At 43.7% G+C, this 22,094-nt stretch overlaps 2 protein-coding genes across 2 annotated transcripts; one reads left to right on the top strand and one right to left on the bottom strand.

The window, feature by feature from the left end:
• Positions 1–87: 87 nt before the first annotated feature.
• LOC120041956 (dynein regulatory complex protein 9-like) lies at positions 88–4,306 on the top strand. Its single transcript, XM_038986830.1, has 5 exons — positions 88–237; positions 1,113–1,187; positions 2,204–2,335; positions 3,670–3,771; positions 3,944–4,306. Exons 1-5 carry the CDS (start codon positions 88–90, stop codon positions 4,049–4,051), a joined length of 567 nt encoding a protein of 188 aa, XP_038842758.1. The 3' UTR covers positions 4,052–4,306.
• Positions 4,307–9,575: 5,269 nt separating this feature from the next.
• On the bottom strand, positions 9,576–17,977 carry LOC120041958 (DISP complex protein LRCH3-like). The gene is made up of 6 exons (XM_038986832.1): positions 17,688–17,977; positions 17,284–17,397; positions 16,198–16,298; positions 15,772–15,909; positions 15,366–15,443; positions 9,576–10,381 (listed from the first exon to the last, which is right to left on the bottom strand). The coding sequence occupies exons 3-6, from the start codon at positions 16,234–16,236 to the stop codon at positions 10,241–10,243; spliced, it is 396 nt and encodes a 131-aa protein (XP_038842760.1). The 5' UTR covers positions 16,237–16,298; positions 17,284–17,397; positions 17,688–17,977; the 3' UTR covers positions 9,576–10,240.
• Positions 17,978–22,094: the final 4,117 nt, after the last annotated feature.

Consider the following 22,094-nt stretch of genomic DNA (forward strand, 5'->3'; position numbering starts at 1 on the left):
TCAGGTAAATACATGACAAAGTATTGGCAACTTATGTAATACTTTGCGCAAACTGTCTTAATGTTGTCCCTTTAGCGACGTGAGGAGATGACTGCCCACCTGAAGGACCAGCTACACGGGAGGAAAGCTAAGACTGGGCTGGAGAGGAAGTATGTGAAGAGCAGCGCGGAGCTGCTGGTGTACCAGGGACAGAAGATCAACACACACTCTGAGAAGCAGCTGGAGGAAGAGATCAGGGTGTGTGTCTTTGTGGCACTGTCCAGAATCATCCCCTAGCCCCTAAGGCTGTGTTTACACAGGCAGCCCAAATCTGATCTTTTGCCCAATTAGTGGCAAACATCTGATCTTATTGGTCAAAAGACCAATTAGTGGTAAAAGATCTGAATTGGGCTGCCTGTGTAAACGCAGTCTAAGTGCCTCATGCAGTGGCGGATTGGCAATTCTGACAAATGCCAGATGGGCTGGACCATTTTTGTTGTTGGGTAGGCTGGTCGAAATTGACACACACACACAAATATATATTTTTATATAAAGACATGGCCGGCGGCCCATGGGCCTGTTAAGATTTGTTGTACAGAGTTTTGCGCAATTTCTATGTTCTACTAATCTATAATGAGCTTTTGGCTGACCAGTGGGCAACAGCCATCTAGTTAATGTGTATTGAGTTTCCACTTCCTCTGATGTTGAACCTCAAGTTAATTAGCCTATGATATTACTTAGTGCACATATGTATTTAAATGTCATGTGTCAACACTGCTCCCAGTGTCTAATTAGGGTGTGTAGGGTCAGGGTGTGTGTGTGGGGGGGGGGGTGAGTTGGCGGCGCATGTAGTGATGGGGGCTGGTGTGGATGAAATGCCAGGGATGAATTCTTGTTCCAGTCCACCCATGAAGATCTCATAGAATTGGGTAGGTATTGCTTTTTGCTAATACCTACACATTTCTTGTAGCTATCCCATCCTTTCAGATCTACACAAGTGGCTAGGGGGTGTTTCTGGACAGAGCCTTTGGTGTGACTTGGCTACAGACTTTGTAGTAACTGTGAGGTTTGGCTGTACAGAGATGGTTACCACTACATGTGCATCTGTGTAATCATTGTTCCTCTGTCCTCAGCTACTGCAGGAGAGGTTGGAGGAGGAGAGGAGAGTTCATATGGAGACGGAGACTTTCCTCAAGAAACATCAGACAGTACGTGTGCAGTGGTGGTTGGAAAATGGCATGACATGACTTGTGTATAGGAGCATAATTTATCTTTTGTGTGACATATACAGTACCGGTCAAAAGTTTTAAAATACCTACTCATTCCAGGGTTTTCTTTATTTTTACTAATTTTCTACATTCTAGAATAATAGTGAACACATCAAAACAATGAAATAACACATGGAATCATGTAGTAACCAAAAAAGTGTTAAAAAACAACAGGAAAATGACCCAACACACCTCCAGGCTGTGTAAGGGCTATTTGACCAAGAAGGAGAGTGATGGAGTGCTGCATCAGATGACCAGGCCTCCACAAAAACCCCGACCTTACCCAAATTGAGATGGTTTGGTATGAGTCGGACCGCAGAGTGATAGAAAAGCAGCCAACAAGTGCTCAGCATATGTGGGAACTTCTTCAAGACTGTTGAAAAAGCATTCCAGGTGGTGAAGCTGTTTGAGAGAATGCCAAGAGTGTGCAAAGCAGTCATCAAGGCAAAGGGTGGCTATTTAAAGTATAAAATATAATGAGTTATTTGAACACTTTTTTGGTTACAACATGATTCCATATGTGTTATTTCATAGTTTTGATGTCTTCACTATTATTCTACAATGTAGATAATAGTTAAAAATAAAGGAAACCCCTTGAATGAGTAGGTTAGGAGCTGGAGCTGCCATCTAAATGCTGTTATTTTATTGCAATAGTAGAATCCCAAATCAATCCCTAGCACCTATTCAGGGTTCGGCAACCTTTACGACAGCAATAGCAATTAAAACATTTTTAATCACAAAAAATGTGTTGGGGGAGCTGTACAAGAAATTGATGAGCCCTTGTCTCTAGAGCAATAGCGGCCATAGCTGGGATTTAGCACCACGAATAGCTGCAGATCAAATCACTGCAAAATCTGACTTTCAGAACCACAAAACAGTGGACAGCGGCCGTCAGCAGAGCCATATTTGTCTGTCAGGTGAAGCTGCAACAATGTGTGTTTGTGTGCACCTCTCAGAGTCTGGATGAGAAGCTGGAGGTGTGGATGGAGCGCTATGAGAGAGACATGGAGGACAAGCAGCAGGAGCTCAACAGCCTGAGGAACAAAAAAGCTAACAATCTCTCCCAGCTCCAGGAGCTGGCAAAGAAGGTGAGGACAAAGCCTGGGTTGATTTCATTAGGCACCAAACAGGGAAAAACAGACTGAAATAGGGAGGGACCACCTGGACTTTTCTAAAAAGAAACAGTAGTTTTCATTTTCCGTTGAATAATGTTTTGCTTCGGTGTGCCCTAATGAATACAAGCCTGGTCTGCATGGCTCACAACCCATTTCTTTCTGTAGTATACGGTTTAGCGCACTGACACTAGGTAATGAATAGGATAGTAGGCCTGATATACACTGAGTATACCAAACATTAGGAACACCGTCCTATTATTGAGTTGCACATCCCACCTGCAAATAAACTGTTATTACAAGTCCTCAGATCATTAAAGGGGAAATCTGCAGTTGCTACATACGTTTTTTTTAACTTTTAAATGAATTGTACACTACATAGCCAAAAGTATGTGGACACCCCTTCAAAGTAGTGGATTCTATAACTAAACCCGAGATAGACCACAGTCTGTCGTTTTCAATATATTGGCGCGTTCTAGCATGCATCTACATATTTCCGTCGGGGAACGCCTACTCTGTGAAGTGCGCCTGTGCAATAACTCAATTCACCCTTGCACTCCTAAACAACGCAATTTTAAAAAACTTTTACCCTTTTGCAAAGTCTACAAAACATAGTCCACTCTGTTCATAACAGATTGTAGTTTTGGGAACAGAAAACTGTATTGAGATCAAATGTTTCATCAAGGAGAAAATGTGCAGAATGTCAGCCAAAATCCACCTTCTCCAACTGCAGGTCAGTGGGCTTCCTCTCACTACCATATTTGGTACTGAGTGGAAACGCCAAGCAGATGCTTCACATCTGGTGAAATATCTGTCTCATTGTTCTGTGACACAATCTTCATAGACAAACATTGGCAGTAGAATGGCCCTTACTGAAGAGTTCAGCGACTTTCAACGTGGAATTGTCATAGGATGCCACCTTTCCAAAAAGTCAGTTTGTCAAATTTCTGCCCTGCTAGAGCTGCACTGGTCAACTGTAGGTGCTCATATTGTGAAGTGGAAACGTCTAGGAGCAACAACAGCTCAGCCGCGAAGTGGTAGGCCACACAAGCTCACAGAATGGGACCGCCGAGTCCAGAAGCGCGTAAAAATGTCTGTCCTCGGTTGCAACACTCACTACCGAGTTCCAAACTGCCTCTGGAAGCAACATCAGCACAAGAACTGTTCATCAGGAGCTCCATGTAATGAGTTTCCATAGCAGCTTTTTACTAAAATAGACTGCAAATTGCCGCTTTTAGAAAGTATACCCGTATGGAACAGAAATTGTACTCCGGATATTGACTCGGTCTTTGTACTTTCTTCTGTTCCAGTACAGAGACATTGAGCAGGTGGTCATCGAGGACAGGATGGAGAAAGAGGCCCTACGCAGGAAGCTGGAGAAGGAACATATGGAGCGAGACGCAGCCACCAAGGTAATCATTGAACAATCTTTAATAAATCACCACCACCTGCCCAGCAAGGAAACCAATCACATCCAGTGGCAGTGCAGTGTTTAATGCCATGCATCTTGTTCACAACTGTACTCCCCTCTTCTTTTGTTCATTACACTAAATCATTTTCTTATTCCCTGTCTGTCACTTGCAGATCCAGTCGTGGTGGAGGGGAACATTAGTGCGACGCGGCCTGGGCCCCTATAAGAAAGGCAAGAAGCCCAAGTCCAAGGAGGGAAAGAAGGGAAAGAAGAAAAAGTGAGGTGTCCCTTCTTCAAGAGCTCCAGTGAAAGGAAACCCAAAAAAATTCTCAATACAGACATGTTACTTTTCATCAATGTTCAATTCCTGATTACAGACAATCTAAGTCGACACTGGCCTGTAGGCAAATATATCTTCAATGAGAAAAGCTTTTTTTTTCTTTAACAGAGTAAAGTTGGCATGGTCATTTTGAATACTACTACCACCATTGCCAGGTTCTTACTTATATGCAGTCTAACAAGGGCAAGAATGGTAATAAACAAGCGTACTCATGAGACTGAAATGGGTAACTTTTATTAATGCACTTTAAAGAATTCCAAATATTAATTCCAGAAAATAATAATTCAATTTTGTACATGTTTTCAGGGACAATTTCTCAGCAAACGGTGTAAAAAGTTAAAAAGACCATGTTGCGGTCATGAAAGAAGGTCCTCTCTTTATCTGGTACCTACTTGTAAACATATGGAATGTATCTATTTTACTGTACAAATGTCACAGGGTCCAGACCCAGCAGTAGGGGCACATGATTTCTGCTGGAGAAAGCCCAAGTCAGTCGACATAAGTTAGGAGGGGTGAAAATATCTAAACAAAACATTTATAATATATTTAAAATCACCTTTAACTTCCCTTTTCAGAACTCTGAGTCTTATCAAAAACAAAGTTAAAATGGCAAAAACATACTTCTGATATATTTTTTCACTTCAGAAGCTTTCTTTTAGATAAGAGTTCTGAAAAGGGAGGCTGGGAATCTGCCTACAAGATCCCCGACCCCATCAATCAGTGGTCCTTGGGTCAGTCTTCACCAGAGTATTATTGTCAGCTCTAAGGCTAGCACTCCCTCATCCCCCTCCCTGGGAACGAGAGGTTGTGTCTGCCTCATTAGAACTAAGAGTCAGTCCGTTAACCTGACTTTCTGTGGGTAACACTGCTCTAAGTAGAGCTGGGCCATGTTCATTAGGGCATGCAACTGAACTGCAATGTTTCTTATTGGACAAGTACAGGTAATCCCTGTTTCAGTGTGTTTTCTTCTGTTTGGTGCCTAATGAACACGACCTTGTCAATGGGGTTCACTAAGGACAGCGCTAGTGACAAATAAATACTGTTCCGGTCTGGCAGATTACTGTAACCGCTGCCAGACCAAATTAGCAATATGCACACCTGTGTGTGTAGCAAGAGCCACATTTGTGTCTTTAAGATGTGGTTGAACAATTCACCAAAAACAACTTGATCATGAGAAGAATTGGAAAGGTGTCTTGAACACTGTCAATAGTTAAATCTGTAGATCCATTTGAATGTCATACAAACTTGGCTACATGTAGTGATAAAAAGATTAGTTCTGTGCATGAGGGAGACACTGTCATATTCACTACTACTTGTCTACGGTCTCAACACACCATGTTGAACTCAAATGTGAAGGTGATGAGGTGGTTTGTAAAAAATACAAGAAAAAAAGAAACGTTTGTTTGTAGAAAATAAAAAAGGTAGTGTATGTTTATCCCCAGTGCCTTAGCCCCAGAACCTGGCCGGCCCCAACAGCTCATCAGTAGAGTGGACTACAATAAGAAATAACCGTTACTGCAAGATAAAAACACAGATACTAATGCAAAGTTGCAGGCCTTGATGTCATGCTGTCAGTCAACCTGCCCATATGCTGTCAGTCAACCTGCCCATACATACACCCTTGATTAGAGACTTGACTGAGCTGTGCTCAAGGAAGAAGTTGCCTGTAAACGCTGGTCTAGGATCAGCTTGAACCAATCCCACTCGTAACGCTAACCTTTTAAGAGGCCTGTTTTCTTTTCTTATAGTACTTTTTATTTTACTTCCCTGGCCCAGCGCTTAGGGACATCGTCCAATCCATGTAGCTACACGAGAACGCAACTCCTTGTGGAAAAACACATGAATTACAGCTTTATACATGGGTGATTCTACAGAAGCGGTGCAAATTGCAATCCCACCCCGAAAAAAAAAAAATATATATATATAAAAAAAATAAAAAGCTAAGTCTCCAAACTTAGGACATCTATATACATCACAATATGTTCTAAGGCAATACCAAATATATTGTTAAATTAATATAGTACAAAGTAATTGTTTATACACATTTCTTTTGAGAGGTGTTCTATTATATTGAAAGATACTGATCTAATAAGCAGTTGTTTATTTTTAAACATCTTTCCAAAAAAAGAATGCTGTCCCACATTTTGATATCACTAACTAAACACACACAATAAAAGACTGTGCCTTAAGCAACTCCTACAAATATCACCAGGTGTTGGGATTGCACCCCTCTCCAGCATGACCACATGGTGAGTAGTCTATCTGCAAACATTTCCGATAAAATTTTTGAGCAAGTTGGTAAATCTTCATCTATTTTTAAATAGTGTCAGTACCAAACATCTCATATATCAAGAAATGTGTAAAGTACGCTTTTGGGATGTACATACAGTGCATTCAGAAAGTATTCAGACCCCATGACTTTTTCCCACTCATCAATCTACACACAATACCCTATAATGACGAAGCAAAAACAGTTTTTTAAAAACATTTTTGCACATGTATAAAAAATACAAAAATGGAAATATCACATTTACCTAAGTATTCAGGCCCTTTAGTTCGTACTTTGTTGAAGCACCTTTTGCAGCGATTACAGCCTTGACTCTACAAGCCTAGCACACCTATATTTGGGGAGTTTCTTCCCATTCTTCTCTGCAGATCCTCTCAAGCTCTGTCAGGTTGGATGGAGAGCGTCGCTGCACAGCTATTTTCAAGTCTCTCCAGAGATTCCAGGCTCTGGCTGGGCCCCTCAAGGACATTCAGAGACGTGTCCTGAAGCCAGTCCTGCGTTGTCTTGGCTGTGCGCTTAGGGTCATTGTCTTGTTGGAAGGTAAACCTTCACCCCAGTCTGAGGTCCTGAGTGTTCTGGAGCAGGTTTTCATCAAGGATCTCTGTACTTTGCTCTGTTCATCTTTCCCTCGATCCTGATTAGTCTCCCAGTCCCTGCCACTGAAAAATGTCCCCACAGCATGATGCTGCCACCACCACCATCTTTCACCTTAGTGATGGTGCCAGGTTTCCTCCAGACGTTACACTTGGTATTCAGGCCAAAGAGTTGGTTTCATCAGAGCAGAGAATCTTGTTTCTGATGGTCTGAGAGTCCTTTGGGTGCCTTTGGGTAAACTCAAAGTGGGCTGTCAAGTACATTTTACTGAGGAGTGGCTTCCGTCTGGCCACTCTACCATAAAGGCCTGATTGGTGGAGTGCTGCAGAGATGGTTGTCCTTCTGGAAGGTCCTCCCATCTCCACAGAGGAACTCGGGAGCTCTGTCAGAATGACCATTGGGTTCTTGGTCACCTCCTAGCTCTAGGAAGAGACTTGGTGGTTCCAAACGTAAGAATAATGGAGGCCACTGTGTTTTTTGGGACCTTCAATGCTGCAGACATTTTTTGGTACCCTTCCCCTACGGACAATTTCTTCGACCTCATGGCTTGGTTTTTGCTCTAACATGCACTGTCAACTGTTGGAGCTTATATAGACGGGTGTGTGCCTCTGCAAATCATGCCCAATCAAGTTGTAGTAACAGCTCAAGGATGATCAATGGAAACAGGATGCACCTGAGCTCAATTTCGAGTCTCATAGCAAAAGATCTGAATAGTTACGTAAATAAGATATTTCATTAAAAAAAAATTTTTTAGATACATTTTAAAACAAAGAAAATGCTTCCGCGTTGTTAATATGGGGTATTGTGTGTAGATTGATGAGGTGAAAAAAATATTGTATGTTTTAGAATAAGGCTGTAACGTAAGAAGATGTGGAAATTAAAGATAGCTAGCAATATGTTAGCCAGTGGAGGCTGCTGAGGGGAGGACGGCTCATAAATGGCTGGAACAGCGCAAATGGAATGGCAACAAACCATGTGTTTGATACCATTCCATACATTCCGCTCCAGCCATTGCAACAAGCCCGTCCTCCCAAATTAAGGTGCCACCAACCTCATTTGATGTTCAAAATAAGTCAAACTGAAAAAGTCACAACCGAAACAATTGACACCATGGAGATATACAGAGGTTTCATCTTTGTATCTATGCCATTATGGCATCTGTGACAGCACGGGCAGTGCCATTGAGGCCATCTTCATTTTAAAGTTGCATGCGCCATGATCTACCAACTGAGCTACAGAGGACCACCATGTACCCACTTTCAAAATTGCACCTTGTGCATTATACTACTAGAACGTTCAGGAGTAAATTGAAAGCCTGACTGAGTCCCCCCCCCCCAAGACCACATTCGGTCTTTAACTTGTCATGGTCTCAACTCACTGGGTCTGGATCTTGGGACCAACAAAGTCCTGGTAGAAATCTTGGTCTTGGCTTCTGGATATTACCTTACTCTTTGGTTTACAAACAATAGGCAACCCAATTTGAAGAAGCCAATGCTCTCTGATCATTGGCTGATCACTTCCAAACCCATAGGAATCCCCACACAGTTGACTACTTTTAAATAGTGGAAGCCCTCAATGGTAATGTCTATACTGAAACGAGTTATATCTATCGGAGTCCTCCATTTATGTCTATGATTGACACCCTTGCCACCGAAACGCCTGTTATTTTGTCAATTTGGTTTGCAAAATATTTCTCCAATGAATCTATAATGGAAGGTTAATCAAAATAATCACTATTGTGCATGGTTCTTCCTTTATTGCAACTTTTTCACTGTGTTTTGTAATAACCCTTTTTTTTTTGGGGGGGGGGTAAGGTAAATTCAGATAAATATTTCAAATATGCAATACAAACAAAGTGTGTGAGTAGTATATATGTCCACCTGAAATATGTTGGAAGACGTGTGCTGAAAGTTGGGGAAAAATAGGATACAAATGCGATTTTTTTTTTGTCCCAGTTTGCACCACTTCTGTATAATGACCCTGAGGGTACAAAACATTAAGAAAACCTCCTTTTCCATGACCGACTGACCAGGTGAAAGCTGATCCTTTATTAAATCCACTTCAAATCAGTGTAGATGAAGGGGAGGAGACAGGTTAAAGAAGGAGTTTTTAGACTTGAGACAATTGAGACATGGATTGTGTATGTGTGCCATTCAGAGGGTGAATGGGCAAGAAGATATTTAAGTGCCTTTGAACGGGGTATGGTAGTAGATGCCAGGCTCACCGGTTTGTGTCAAGAACTGCAACTCTGCTGTTTTTTTTACACTCTACAGTTTCCAGTGTGTATCAAGAAAGGTTCACCACCCAAAGGACATCCAGCCAACTTGACAACTGTGGGAAGCATTGGAGTCATCATGGGCCAGCATCCCTGTAGAATGCTTTCGACACCTTGTAGAGTCTAGGCCCTGACGAATTGAGGCTGTTCTGGGGGTGCAACTGAATATTAGGAAGGTGTTCGTAATGTTTTGTACACATTTTGAGAAAGTATAAAGCGTAGATTCCCGGAGCGCCCTCTCTCTCTCTCTAATCCAGCATCGGTTTTTGATTCAGCCAGCTCGTGATTTGACCACAATAACAAAACAAAAAAAGACGGGTTCATTTAATAACAGCCATTTTAAGTGTTGGCAGCATCAATGTTCCCATGATGACAGACCACCACCGTTATTGTTGCTCTTTGTAGCACATGACCTTAAAAGGTTACTTATGCAACCGACAACTTCCTAGTCTCCTAACCCTTCCCCATACACCCACCCAACCCCTCTGACATGCAAGGATCTAACATGTGAAAGTAAAAGGAATATGAAAAATAAGATGAAATAATAATAGAAAATAAAACAACCCCTACTGAACATAGATAAGAGGAGGATGGAGAGAGAAGTCAAATGACTAATAATAGAAAATAAAAAAACACTCTTACTCGCCGTCCAACTGACTGTTTGTCTGGGACAATCTCGGTTGTCCATCTGTTCGTCCGTAAGGCTGCAAGTCGTAAGCAGTCTGTGTGAGGACACAGAGGAAGAGACAGTCATCCCTTTCTTTGACGTACTCGTGCTCCCTCTTCTCTCTTCATTGGGGAAGACCTGTCTGGGAAGGCTGGGTGACCCTGTATGGTTGGGGGGGGGGGGGGGGTCTAGGGTTGAGGGGAAGTGGGGGGTGGTCGAGAGGGAAAGCCATATAACGTACATTCGGAGAGCGAGAGGGTGGGTCCTGTATCTGTCCATCCACGAGTGAGTGTGGAACTCTGCTGCCCTACATGGCCAGAGGGTTAGTGGTGGTGGCAGGGGAGGTTGTGTATTTGGGCGGGGCCAGCTCCAGGAGCGCACGTACCATCCCGGCCACCAGGGGGAGCCCTCTCTCCTCCAGGATGTGGAGGGGCAGGCACAGCTGGGTCTGAGGCCAGATGAAGAGCACACGCACACAGACAACAAAGGGAGGAGGGAAAACGGGAGAACAAAAAAGGGTATGTCAATGGATGGGTAAATAATAACAAACTACCAAAAGACAACAGAAATCAACACAAATGGAAAGACAAACTCAACATAAGATGGAAAAGGAGGTGAATGGGATCCAAACGGCATGACCTTGAGGAGAGCATGGAAGCGGAGCAGGGAGCAGGTGTGCAAACACAGGCACAGGGTTACAATAAGTAGGGACTTGTGAACTGAGACACCCACTGAACAACATATCCCACAGGAGCAAATATGGAGGGAGCAGGAGAGAGAGAGAACAAGCTGAACACAAGCAGAAGTAGCGAGGAGAGAAGACAGGCGGCAAAGAGGAAGGAAGTCACACCAAATATTTGGTTCATTTTATTGTGAAAGGAGGAGCTCTGGGAAAGAGTTGAAAGGTCAACAACAGAAGACACAGGAGAGATAGACACGTGGTTACACACACTGGAAGCAAACAGACCACTGACAGAGAGAACATACACACCGCTCTTCAGAGCCAGAGGAGACATTACTCCTTGTCATTCAGCATAGACCAACAACAAACTACACACACAGCCTGCGTCCCCCGAATGGCACCCTATTCCCTATTGAGTGCACTACTTCTAACCAGGGGGCACATAGGAATCTGATTAAAAGTAGTGCACTATAAAGAATAGGGTCCTATTTGGAACAAACCACAGATTCACTCTGTCTCACAAAATATGTGCTTTGTCTTCGTATAGAACGGTATAAGAGCACTCATTGCGATATACAGTGCCTTCAGAAAGTATTCACACCTCTTGACTTTTTCCACATTTTGTTGGAACACACACAATACCCCATAATGTTAAAGTGGAATTATGTTTTTAATTAAAAATTTAACGCTGAAATCAATAAGTTTTTGTGACAAAATGTGGAAAAAGTTAAGGGGTGTGAAAACTTTCGGAAGGCACTGTAGTCCTGCCATATCCTGGGGCTGATTGTTACCACAGCTTGTGCCTACATAGACTGGTCCCAGACCTGTTTGTGCCATCTTACCCGCACAAACACATCTGGAACCAGGCTAGTGTTAAACACATTCATCACACACCAGAGACACAAAATGGGGGTAGAGTGAAGTTGCCCCTACACTGATCTTGGGTCAGTTTAGCATTTTAACTACTAAAGATTAAAGACAAAGTGAAACATTGTAGTAAGTTAAAAGGGCTTTTGATAACCAAATGTGATAAAGAAGCAAGTTCAAACCCTTAAACCAGTACAAAAAAAACATTAGAAAATTGCCTCATTGACTACTGCGTGCCGTGTGAACTTGAGTGGCTTCCAGACATGTCTATAAATTGTATTTGGGAGTATGGCTAGACAGTACACTGTCATTCTCTCAGCACATATCCAAGCTGCAGGCTAAGGTAAAATCTAGAGTTGTTTTTTTCTATTGTAATCGCTCCTCTTTCACCCCAGCAGCCAAACTAACCTTAATTCAGATCACCATCCTACCCATGCTACATTACAAAGACGTAATTTATAGATCAGCAGGTAAGGGTGCTCTCGAGTGGCTAGATGTGCTTTACCATTCGGCCATCAGATTTGCCACCAATGCTCCTTATAGGACACATCCTTGCACTCTATACTCCCATCTCAGTATACCCAGCGCAAGACCCACTGGTTGATGCTTATTTATAAAACCCTCTTAGGCATCACTCCCCCTATCTGAGATGCCTACTGCAACACTCATCTTCCACATACTCCACCCGTTCTGCCAGTCCTATTCTGTTAAAGGTCCCCAAATTACACACATCCCTGGGCCGCTCGTCTTTTCAGTTCGCTGCAGCTAGCGACTGGAAACGAGCTGCAACAAACACTCAAACTGGACAGTTTTATCTCAATCTCAACATTCAAAGACTCAATCATGGACACTCTTACTGACACTTGTGGTTGCTTAACACAATCTATTGTTATCTACCATGTTTGTGCTGCTACCATGTGGCGATGTTGTCATGATGTGTTGCTACTATGTTGTGCTGTCATGTGTTTCTGTCATGTTGTGTAGTTGTCTCTTTCGTCGTCATGTGTGTTTTGTCCTACATTATAATTTTTTAGCCCCCATTCTCACAGGAGGTATTTTGCCTCTTGGTAGGCAGTCATTGTAAATAACAACTTGTTCTTAGCTGACTTACGTAGTTAAATAAAAAATGAACTTGTGCAAGTTGGGCTATCATAGCTAGGTAGTAAGACCAAAACCACTCCAAGCTCAGCTATCATTGATGGATATTTTGTTAGTTAGCTAGCGATGTTATCAGAACAGCTTGCGACAGTGCAGAATTTTACTATGGATACTGGCAGCATCGTGTGGTAAGTCTGACTACTAGCTGCAATTGATTTAATAGGAGTGGACATTTAACAACCTACATGTCTGTAGCTAACGTTAGCTTGCATTAACTGAATACTTGTTTTACTAGTCAGCTGTTTCTAGCCCAGCTAGCCTCGCTTAGGTTTGGCACATCTGAAGTCCCTCACTGCAAACCATATTGAATACTGTTTTATGCATAGTGTACACCATGTGCCTACAAAAGTGACTATTATTGTGGGCACTACCATGCGGTTTGCTAAGCTTTTTGCTCTTAGCTAGCTTGATGGCTAACTTCGGCTAACAGTACGATCGATGCCCGTCTAAACTACTGTAATGTTTAACACAGCTAGACCTTGCTCGCTGAATGAACACAGAAACATGTGCAATTGGGTTATTGACTGGACTATACAAGTTTATTCAATGCTAGCTAACTGCTTTGCTATTGTGGACGTCATGTATTTAGCTCCTTACTAATGTCGGGAAACAGTAGATCCGATGCCCCTGCCCATGTGAAAATTACAATTATATAGCCTACATCTGACTAAGCTCAAAACTTATGCAAGTGGATTTTTTGACAGGACAATACAGGCTTGTTAACATGATTGTTATTGTTTTATTGTTGTTCCATCTCATCTCTTTTCGTTTATTATTTATTATTATTTATTATTTAACAAAAAGCCATGCGTACAGTTCGGTGCAGACGCTCTACCATTCCCATGACGTTTTTTTCAATATGGCTGTGGCCACATCTTTCCAAGCTTGTGCTAGGTGCTCCAAAACCTATCATATGTTTTAAAAGCATTTTCATAACATCACGTTCAACAACGTTACCTAATGTCGACATGTAAAATGTAGGTTGATTTGAGCATTTCAGTTCCACTAAGGTTAGGATTGGGGAAGCAGATCCTAGATCTGTACCTAGGGGTAACATCACCCCGGAGCCACAAAATGAGCGTTAGGACAGAGGGGGGCTCGATCACAGACAGTCAAGGAGAAAAAGGTGCCTGTAGGATACTTGATTGTGCGTCAGCAAGGACTCAAAGGCTTACAAATTACCCTCGGCTACCTGCTCTCTTCTTGATTAGGCAAAAACGTCCGACTGACTTTGCAGCTAAGGCGAAGCCGTGTTCGAGTCAGGAAAGAAGAGAAGCGATAGGGCGTTGAATGGTCAGATTACTCGTGGTTGTTTCTTCTCAGAGGCAGTCGGGGAGGAGGAAGCACGTAGGCTACATATGACAAGCACTCCTACTTTGATGTTATCTGTGCAATGGAAGCGCTTTCGGGTGGGAAGGTTCCATCTAAAAAACACACGGCGGCAGGCGGACAAACTTAAGGCACAGAAGGAGGTTCAGTAGGTAGGTACAGTAGCAGACAGCTCATTGACAACATAGCAACCTCCGGGTCTCGCTGTCTCTCTCAATGGGGGCAGTGCCAGTACATCACAGAAGGGTAACGAGGGAGCATTGAAGGTCCACCTCGCCACTCCTTGAGTGGAAGCAAGTAACCTTCCCCAACAAACAACTGGAACAACAAAAGATAAAACCTACTATATGGCTTTTGGCATATGGAGTTGTTCCCTTTTCAGTGGATGGCAAACCAGGCAGTGGCGAGCGCTCCTCTTTGTTATGGTAGAGTGGGACAGAGAGGTCCACTCTCATTCTTGCGTTTTTCCCTTGTCGAGTTCTGCTGCGTCTGAATGGATACCGCTGTGGTGATGGGAGTCGGCGCAATATGAAATGAGAAGCGCGTAGGAGTGCGAGTGGTGTGTGAGCGCGCATGTGTGTGTACGAGTGGTGGAGAGCCAGTTGGGTAAGGTGAGGAAGGGGTTGTGTGGTCCAGACAGACAGTTCAGAGGTGGGGCACCAGGTTGCAGTACAGGGCACACAGCACAGACATGGTGGACAGATAGAAGAGGGCGAAGCCTGCCAGCTGGGCCGGGGGAGAAGGCATTAGGAGGGGGGGAGGAGCCATGGAAAGCAGGACCCCCAGCGTCCCGTAAACACAGCCTCCCCGGCCATCCAGAACCTCCTCCACTGTGCACAGCCTCTCCTGTCCCATGGGAGATGAAGCAGGGGAGAGAATGGGCAGGCAAAGGATACAATTACATAGATAGGGGAGTTGTGTGTTTGGACGGACAGATGGAAGATGAGTTTGAGGGGGAAGTGTTAAGGTTAAAAGGAAGAAGAGCGGAGGAGCAGAAAGAGAAAGCTACTGTTAGTAACAGGCAAGCGGCTCTCCAAGTCAAGTTTACAAAAGCTCTGCAGGTTGCCAGTTGAGTTAGCTGGAGTCAACTGATAAAAAGAGCAGGGACAGAGAACTAGGCTAAACTTTAGTGTTGATACAAAAAGCAGAGTAGTAGAGGGAAGAAATCTTATGACAGAAGAGAAAAACCTGCACTGACAGTAGCCTTTAGGTATTTAATTACATTGGTGATGTCACCGTCTGCTGCTAGCAAATTAAAATCTGAAGAACAGTCCGTCAGTACAGGTTCTCTTGTATCACATGCTTTTTCTAACCCATCACAAACACACAGACGTTTTAGCATGAGGACTAGTGAGTTGTATACCAGTCCTTTATTCAACTAGTGTGAAGGTCTTACCTGTGGAACCCCGATCCTGCGACACGCCTCCAGAAAGTTCTCCACGTTCCGCCGACACTTGGCCATCGTCAGTTTGGGCTTGATGGACAGAGACAACGATAAGCACAACGACAGCTGCTTGTCTCAAATAGCACCCTATTACCAGTATAGTGCACTACTTTTGACCAGGGCCTACGGTCACAGTAGTGCACTATGTAGGGAATAGGGTGCAATTTGGGACATAAGCAGTGTCTGATCATAACCCAAATGCAAATGTATGGCAAAGTAAAAAGGAGCATTGTTGTTTTCATATGCTTGAAGTGTAGTGTTCCTGACTGACTAAATTGATTCTAAAACTGACATCTCACTAATGCACGTATGGTATGCACGCACAGCACACGCATAAAGTGCACACACAAACACTCACCACAGCAGGGGAGGGCACATGGATGCTGGGTACGGATCGTGGCCGCACATGATTTGCCAGATGGCAGAGGACGACCCCGTCGGTCAGTGCTGCTCCCAGGTCGCTGGGCAAGGACACTTTCAGACGCGACTCTATGTTCTACAAAATAGAGCAGAACACAATTACAGGGGGATAAGCACAAGTAGGGCCAGGAGTTTTTCCTGGCCTTGTGATCTGACCTGGGCTCATAAAGCATCTTAGAGTAGGAGTGATGTTCTAGGATCAGATCCCATGTCCATCTAATTATGATCTGAAAGGAAATACTGATTCTATTTCAGCACTTCTCTGAAATGCTTTATGAATATGGGCCAAGGAACCCAGTAGAAACTCCAGGCCCTAATGGCTTGGTCAAAAGGCGGGAGAATCTGTTTGTCGGGTGTTGTTCACCTTCCGCAGTTGCTCCACCAGAGCAGCCTCCTCTCCCATGGGGCCTTGAGGCTGGGTAGGGGTCACCTCTTCAGGCTCCGGCCTGGGGGCGGCACCATCACCTGGGGGGGAAGGCAGAACCAGACAGGCTCAAACATACACATACAAGATCAAAAGCTGGTGAAAGCAGAATGGGTGCTAATCATTTATTCTGAAGAGGGTGAAGTCCAGCTCTCTACAGATACAATGGCATGATCAGACGCCTGGCAAACAATGCAGAAGACAAACTACAGTAGATAGACGGAACTCTACAGCCGACAGACAGGCGGAACTCTAGAGAACTCTACAGCAGACAGGCGGAACTCTACAGCAGACTGGCGGAACTCTAGAGAACTCTACAGCAGACAGACTGGCGGAACTCTACAGCAGACAGACTGGCGGAACTCTACAGCAGACAGACTGGCGGAACTCTACAGCAGACAGACTGGCGGAACTCTACAGCAGACAGACTGGCGGAACTCTACAGCAGACAGACTGGCGGAACTCTACAGCAGACAGACTGGCGGAACTCTACAGCAGACAGACTGGCGGAACTCTACAGCAGACAGACTGGCGGAACTCTACAGCAGACAGACTGGCGGAACTCTACAGCAGACAGACTGGCGGAACTCTACAGCAGACAGACAGGCGGAACTCTACAGCAGACAGGCGGAACTCTACAGCAACAGACAGGCTGTGACCTATAGTCAGACAGCACTCAAAGTAACAGATGGGATCAGAAAACCAACAGAGCTGAACATCATACATACAAGTCAAAAAGCCGACAATTTCCCCTCCCCCATTTAAAACATAGAAATCTGTCCATGTTGAAAATTATTCCCCACTGCCCCCCTTCTATTTTGATCAACTATCTACAGTGTTGCTCAGTGACTTTGCAGGATCCCATCCAGACATGCCTATCAGCCTAGACACAGTTACCAGAACAATGTCACATAAGACACTCAATTGTGACATGCGCATTGCACGCTCAAGAGGTACCAACACTCTCTTCTGAAAGCTCCCAAGGCCATGCAGCCAAGATCCAGAGGTTGTGATCCGGTGACATACCTCTCCTCTGCTCTTCCTTCTGGCTGAGGCGAAACAGGAAGCTGTCTGGCCGCTGGGCGGGCCCCTGGCAGGAGGGCGGGGCAACAGGGCCGGGGTAAGAAGGTGATTGGAGGGCTGCAAGCAGAACAGGATGTGAGCAGGTGGGAGAGCGGCAGAGTGAATAGACAGTGGAGTAAAATCCTTTCAGATCCACAGGAACGTCTAGGGGGTAGTGGTCAATTTGGAATACATAAATTAGTAAATTAGTAAAGAGAGGGAGGAGTGTGTTGGAAGCCGCTCAAGTTCACATCCATTTATAATCTGGTTTCCCTGGAAGCCAGTAGGACAAGCTGCACCGAGCAGTGTATGGCAGCCGTGATGTAACCGTAGAGGGAAATGGAGGAATAGTGTGACTGGTGTCTTACCTGTGGGAGACAGGGAGGAGGAGCGATCCTCGCCCTGCTGAGTGGCCAGTCGAGTCCGAGCGGAGAGCAAACAAAGAGAGGGAGAGAGAGAGAGTTCATGTAATTTGAGTCAAGACGAAAACACCATTCATGCATATACAGTTCCCTCAACAATACTCCGGTCTCACCCCTCCTTTGACACCAGAGATGTAATGGGGGAGGGTAAAGGCCTGTAAACATCACTCGACTGTTTGGTGTTTACAGACCTATCTTTTAGCGCAAAGATGGGCAACTGTTACATAAGAGAGGGTGGACTATGGGCATAGAGCAGGCTCTCTGGCTGCAGGTAGGTAGAGTGCTCCTTAGAGTTAGCTTAGAATAACAATCATATTCATGGATTGTAGAGGTTGACCGATTAATTAGGGGCAATTTCAAGTTTTCATAATCGGTAATCGGCATTTTTGGACGCCGATTGTGGCCGATTACATTGCACTCCACGAGGAGACTGCGTGGCAGGCTGACCACTTGTTACGCGAGTGCAGCAAGGAGCCTAGGTAAGTTGCTAGCTAGCATTAAACTTATCTTATAAAAAACAATCAATCTTAACATAATCACTAGTTATCTACACATGGTTGATGATATTACTAGCTTGTCCTGCGTTGCATATAATCAATGCGGTGCATGTTAATTTATCATCAAATCATAGCCTACTTCACCAAACGGGTGATGATTTAACAAGCGCATTAGCGAAAAAAGCACTGTCGTTGCACCAATGTGTACCTAAACATAAACATCAATGCCTTTCTTAAAATCAATACACAAGTATATATTTTTTTAAACCTGCATATTTAGTGAATATTGCCTGCTAACATGAATGTATTTTAACGAAGGAAATTGTGTCACTTCTCTTGCGTTCTGTGCAAGCAGAGTCAGGGTATATGCAGCAGTTTGGGCCGCCTGGCTCGTTGCGAACTGTGTGAAGACCATTTCTTCCTAACAAAGACCGTAATTAATTTGCCAGAAATGTACATAATTATGCAATGTAACAGCAATATTTAGACTTAGGGATGCCACCTGTTAGATAAAATATGGAACGGTTTCGTATTTCACTGAAAGAATAAACGTTTTGTTTTCAAAATGATAGTTTCCGGATTTTACCATATTAATGACCAAAGGCTCGTAATTCTGTGTTTATTATATTAAGTCTATGATTTGATATTTGATAGAGAAGTCTGACTGAGCGGTGGTAGGCAGCAGCACGCTCGTAAGCATTCATTCAAACAGCACTTTCCTGCGTTTGCCAGCAGCTCTTCACTGTGTTTCAAGCATTGTGCTGTTTATGACTTCAAGCCTATCAACTCCCGAGATTAGGCTGGCAATACTAAAGTACCTATTAGAACATCCAATAGTCAAAGGTATATGAAATACAAATGGTAGAGAGAGAAATAGTCCTATAATTACTAAAACTTCTTAACTGGGAATATTGAAGACTCATGTTAAAAGGAACCACCAGCTTTCATATGTTCTCATGTTCTGAGTAAGGAATTTAAACTTGAGCTTTTTTACATGGCACATATTGCTCTTTTACTTTCTTCTCCAACACCTTGTTTTTGCATTATTTAAACCAAATTGAACATGTTTCATTATTTGAGACTAAATAAATAAAATCTATGTATTATATTAAGTTAAAATAAAAGTGTTCATTCAGTATTGTTGTAATTGTCATTATTACAAATATATATATAAAAATCGTCCGATTAATCGGTATCGGATATTTTTGGTCCTCCAATAATCGGTCGATCTCTAACGGATTGAATTTATATACACCTATGCTCAAAGTGCTTTACATTGTACAGGGGAAACACCTCAGCTCACACCTGGGTGATGCCACGGCAGCCATTTTGCAAGGGAGAGCGCACCACACATGCGCTAGCCAAACCCTAACAATCACCTAACTGGCCCTGGGCCAGTGTTTAGCAACATGCTTTAACACCCAAAGTATAAGGAAATAAAGAGAAAGAGACGGCGAAGGGAGGTTGAAAAGAAGACGTGCAAGTTCGCAGTACCTGCAGTAGACACGTGGGGACGATATCTATGGACATCCCAGACCCGGAAAGAGACTGGGGTGGGGGGGACAAAAATATAAAACGAGAGAGACAAGAGAGTAAAGCCAAAAGGTGGATTGAAGGATTTTTTAAAATAAAAATGTAACTCAAGAAAAATAAGATAAAAAGAGACTATTAAATGCTGAGAAAGATAAAGAGAACATTGAGTACTATTCTGCTAATTGAGTAAGCACAGTGGAAACAGCATGCTGCACAGATAAGGGCAACAAAACAACAACTGTGTTTGCGTCTGTGTGATGGTACACTACATGACAAAATGATGTGGACACCTGATACAACAGCCTCCACTCTTCTGGTTAGGCTTTCCACTAGATGTTGGAACATTGCTACGGGGACTTCAGCCACAAGAGCATTAGTGAGGTCGGGCACTGACGTTAGGTGATTAGGCCTGGCTCGCAGTCGGCGTTCCACTTCATCCCAAAGGTGTTCGATGGTGTTGAGGTCAGGGCTCTATGCAGGCCAGTCAAGTTCTTCCACACCGATCGACAAACCATTTCAGTATGGACCTCACTTTGTGCATAGGGGCACTGTCATGCTAAAAAAGGAAAGGTCCTTCCCAAACTGTTGCCACAAAGTTGGAAGCACAGAATCTTCTGGAATGTCATTGTATGCTGTAGCGTTAAGATTTCCCTTCACTGGAACTAAAGGGCCTAGTCCGAACCATGAAAAACAGCCCCAGACCATTATTCCTCCTCCACCAAACTTTACAGTTGGCACTATGCATTGGGGCAGTCCTCCTGACATCCACCAAATCCAGATACGTCACTCCAGAGAACGCGTTTCCACTGCTCCAGAGTCCAATGGCAGCGAGCTATACACCACTCCAGCCGACGCTTGGCATTGCGCATGATGATTTTAGGCTTGTTTGCGGCTGCTCGGACATGGAAACCCATTTCATGAAGATCCCAACTGAGAGTTATTGTGCTGACATTGCCTCCAGAGGCAATTTAGAACTTGGTAGTGAATGTTGCAACTGACAACAGATGATTTTCACACGCTATGCGCTTCAGCACTCAGCGGTCCCGTTCTGTGAGCTTGTGTGGCCTAACACTTCGCGGCTGAGCCATTAATGCTCCTAGACGTTTCCACTTCACAATAACAGCATTTACAGTTGACCGGGGCAGCTCTAGCAGGGCAGAAATTTGTCAAATGGACTTATTGGAAAGGTGGCATCCTATGACGGTGCCATGTTGAAAGTCACTGAGCTCTTCAGTGAGCTATTCTACTGCCAACGTTTGTCTATGGAGATTGCATGGCTGTTTGCTCAGTTGTATTCACCTGTCAGCAGCAGGTGTGGCTGAAATAGCCAGATCCACTCATTTGAAGGGGTGTACACATTCTTTTATATACACTGCTCAAAAAAATAGAGGGAACACTTAAACAACACAATGTAACTCCAAGTCAATCACACTTCTGTGAAATCAAACTGTCCACTTAGGAAGCAACACTGATTGACAATAAATTTCACATGCTGTTGTGCAAATGGAATAGACAACAGGTGGAAATTATAGGCAATTAGCAAGACACCCCCAATAAAGGAGTGGTTCTGCAGGTGGTGACCACAGACCACTTCTCAGTTCCTATGCTTCCTGGCTGATGTTTTGGTCACTTTTGAATACTGGCGGTGCTTTCACTCTAGTGGTAGCATGAGACGGGAGTCTACAACCCACACAAGTGGCTCAGGTAGTGCAGCTCATCCAGGATGGCACATCAATGCGAGCTGTGGCAAGAAGGTTTGCTGTGTCTGTCAGCGTAGTGTCCAGAGCATGGAGGCGCTACCAGGAGACAGGCCAGTACATCAGGAGATGTGGAGGAGGCCAAAAAACATTTGTGAAAAACTGAACAGAGACACGACAACACAGACTGAAAATCTGCCAAAGAGCTGGACTCGTGCTTGTGTGAGTGAGTTATACTACATTATTCCAAATGTAGACTTAATAACATAGAAATTTCGATTTTATAAAAGTGGCCTTTTGTAATTCTCACCTTCACTGTAAGAAAAATGGCGGAAAAGGAAGTTGGAATGGAATGCTGGGAAATTCACGTAGTCGGTTATGACAGAAACGCATAATCAAAACATGTATTTATTTGTATCTAACTATTCAGCTGTCACTTTATTGCATTCTCGTACGTTTCACACAACATTATAATCAAAGTAGATAAGAATTTGTCATTTTTTGAAAACAATAATCAAATGTTGTGCGTTACCGGGGTAACCGGGGTAAACTACCAAGTGTGCTGCTAGACTAGCTAAACTATGCTCTAGTTAAACTACTGGCCTTTTATTGTCCATAAATATAGC

Source organism: Salvelinus namaycush, unplaced genomic scaffold (genome assembly GCF_016432855.1).
Source record: "Salvelinus namaycush isolate Seneca unplaced genomic scaffold, SaNama_1.0 Scaffold593, whole genome shotgun sequence".
In the NCBI taxonomy this organism is placed as follows: domain Eukaryota; kingdom Metazoa; phylum Chordata; class Actinopteri; order Salmoniformes; family Salmonidae; genus Salvelinus; species Salvelinus namaycush.

Coding starts and splice junctions, on each gene's coding strand:
- LOC120041956 (XM_038986830.1), top strand. CDS start 88: ATGACTGCCCACCTGAAGGACCAGCTACACGGGAGGAAAGCTAAGACT. Junction 238..1,112: donor AGCTGGAGGAAGAGATCAGG/GTGTGTGTCTTT, acceptor CTCTGTCCTCAG/CTACTGCAGGAGAGGTTGGA. Junction 2,336..3,669: donor TCCAGGAGCTGGCAAAGAAG/GTGAGGACAAAG, acceptor CTTCTGTTCCAG/TACAGAGACATTGAGCAGGT.
- LOC120041958 (XM_038986832.1), bottom strand. CDS start 16,236: ATGGGAGAGGAGGCTGCTCTGGTGGAGCAACTGCGGAAG. Junction 15,910..16,197: donor TGGTGGAGCAACTGCGGAAG/GTGAACAACACC, acceptor TCTATTTTGTAG/AACATAGAGTCGCGTCTGAA. Junction 15,444..15,771: donor ATGTGCCCTCCCCTGCTGTG/GTGAGTGTTTGT, acceptor CTGTCCATCAAG/CCCAAACTGACGATGGCCAA.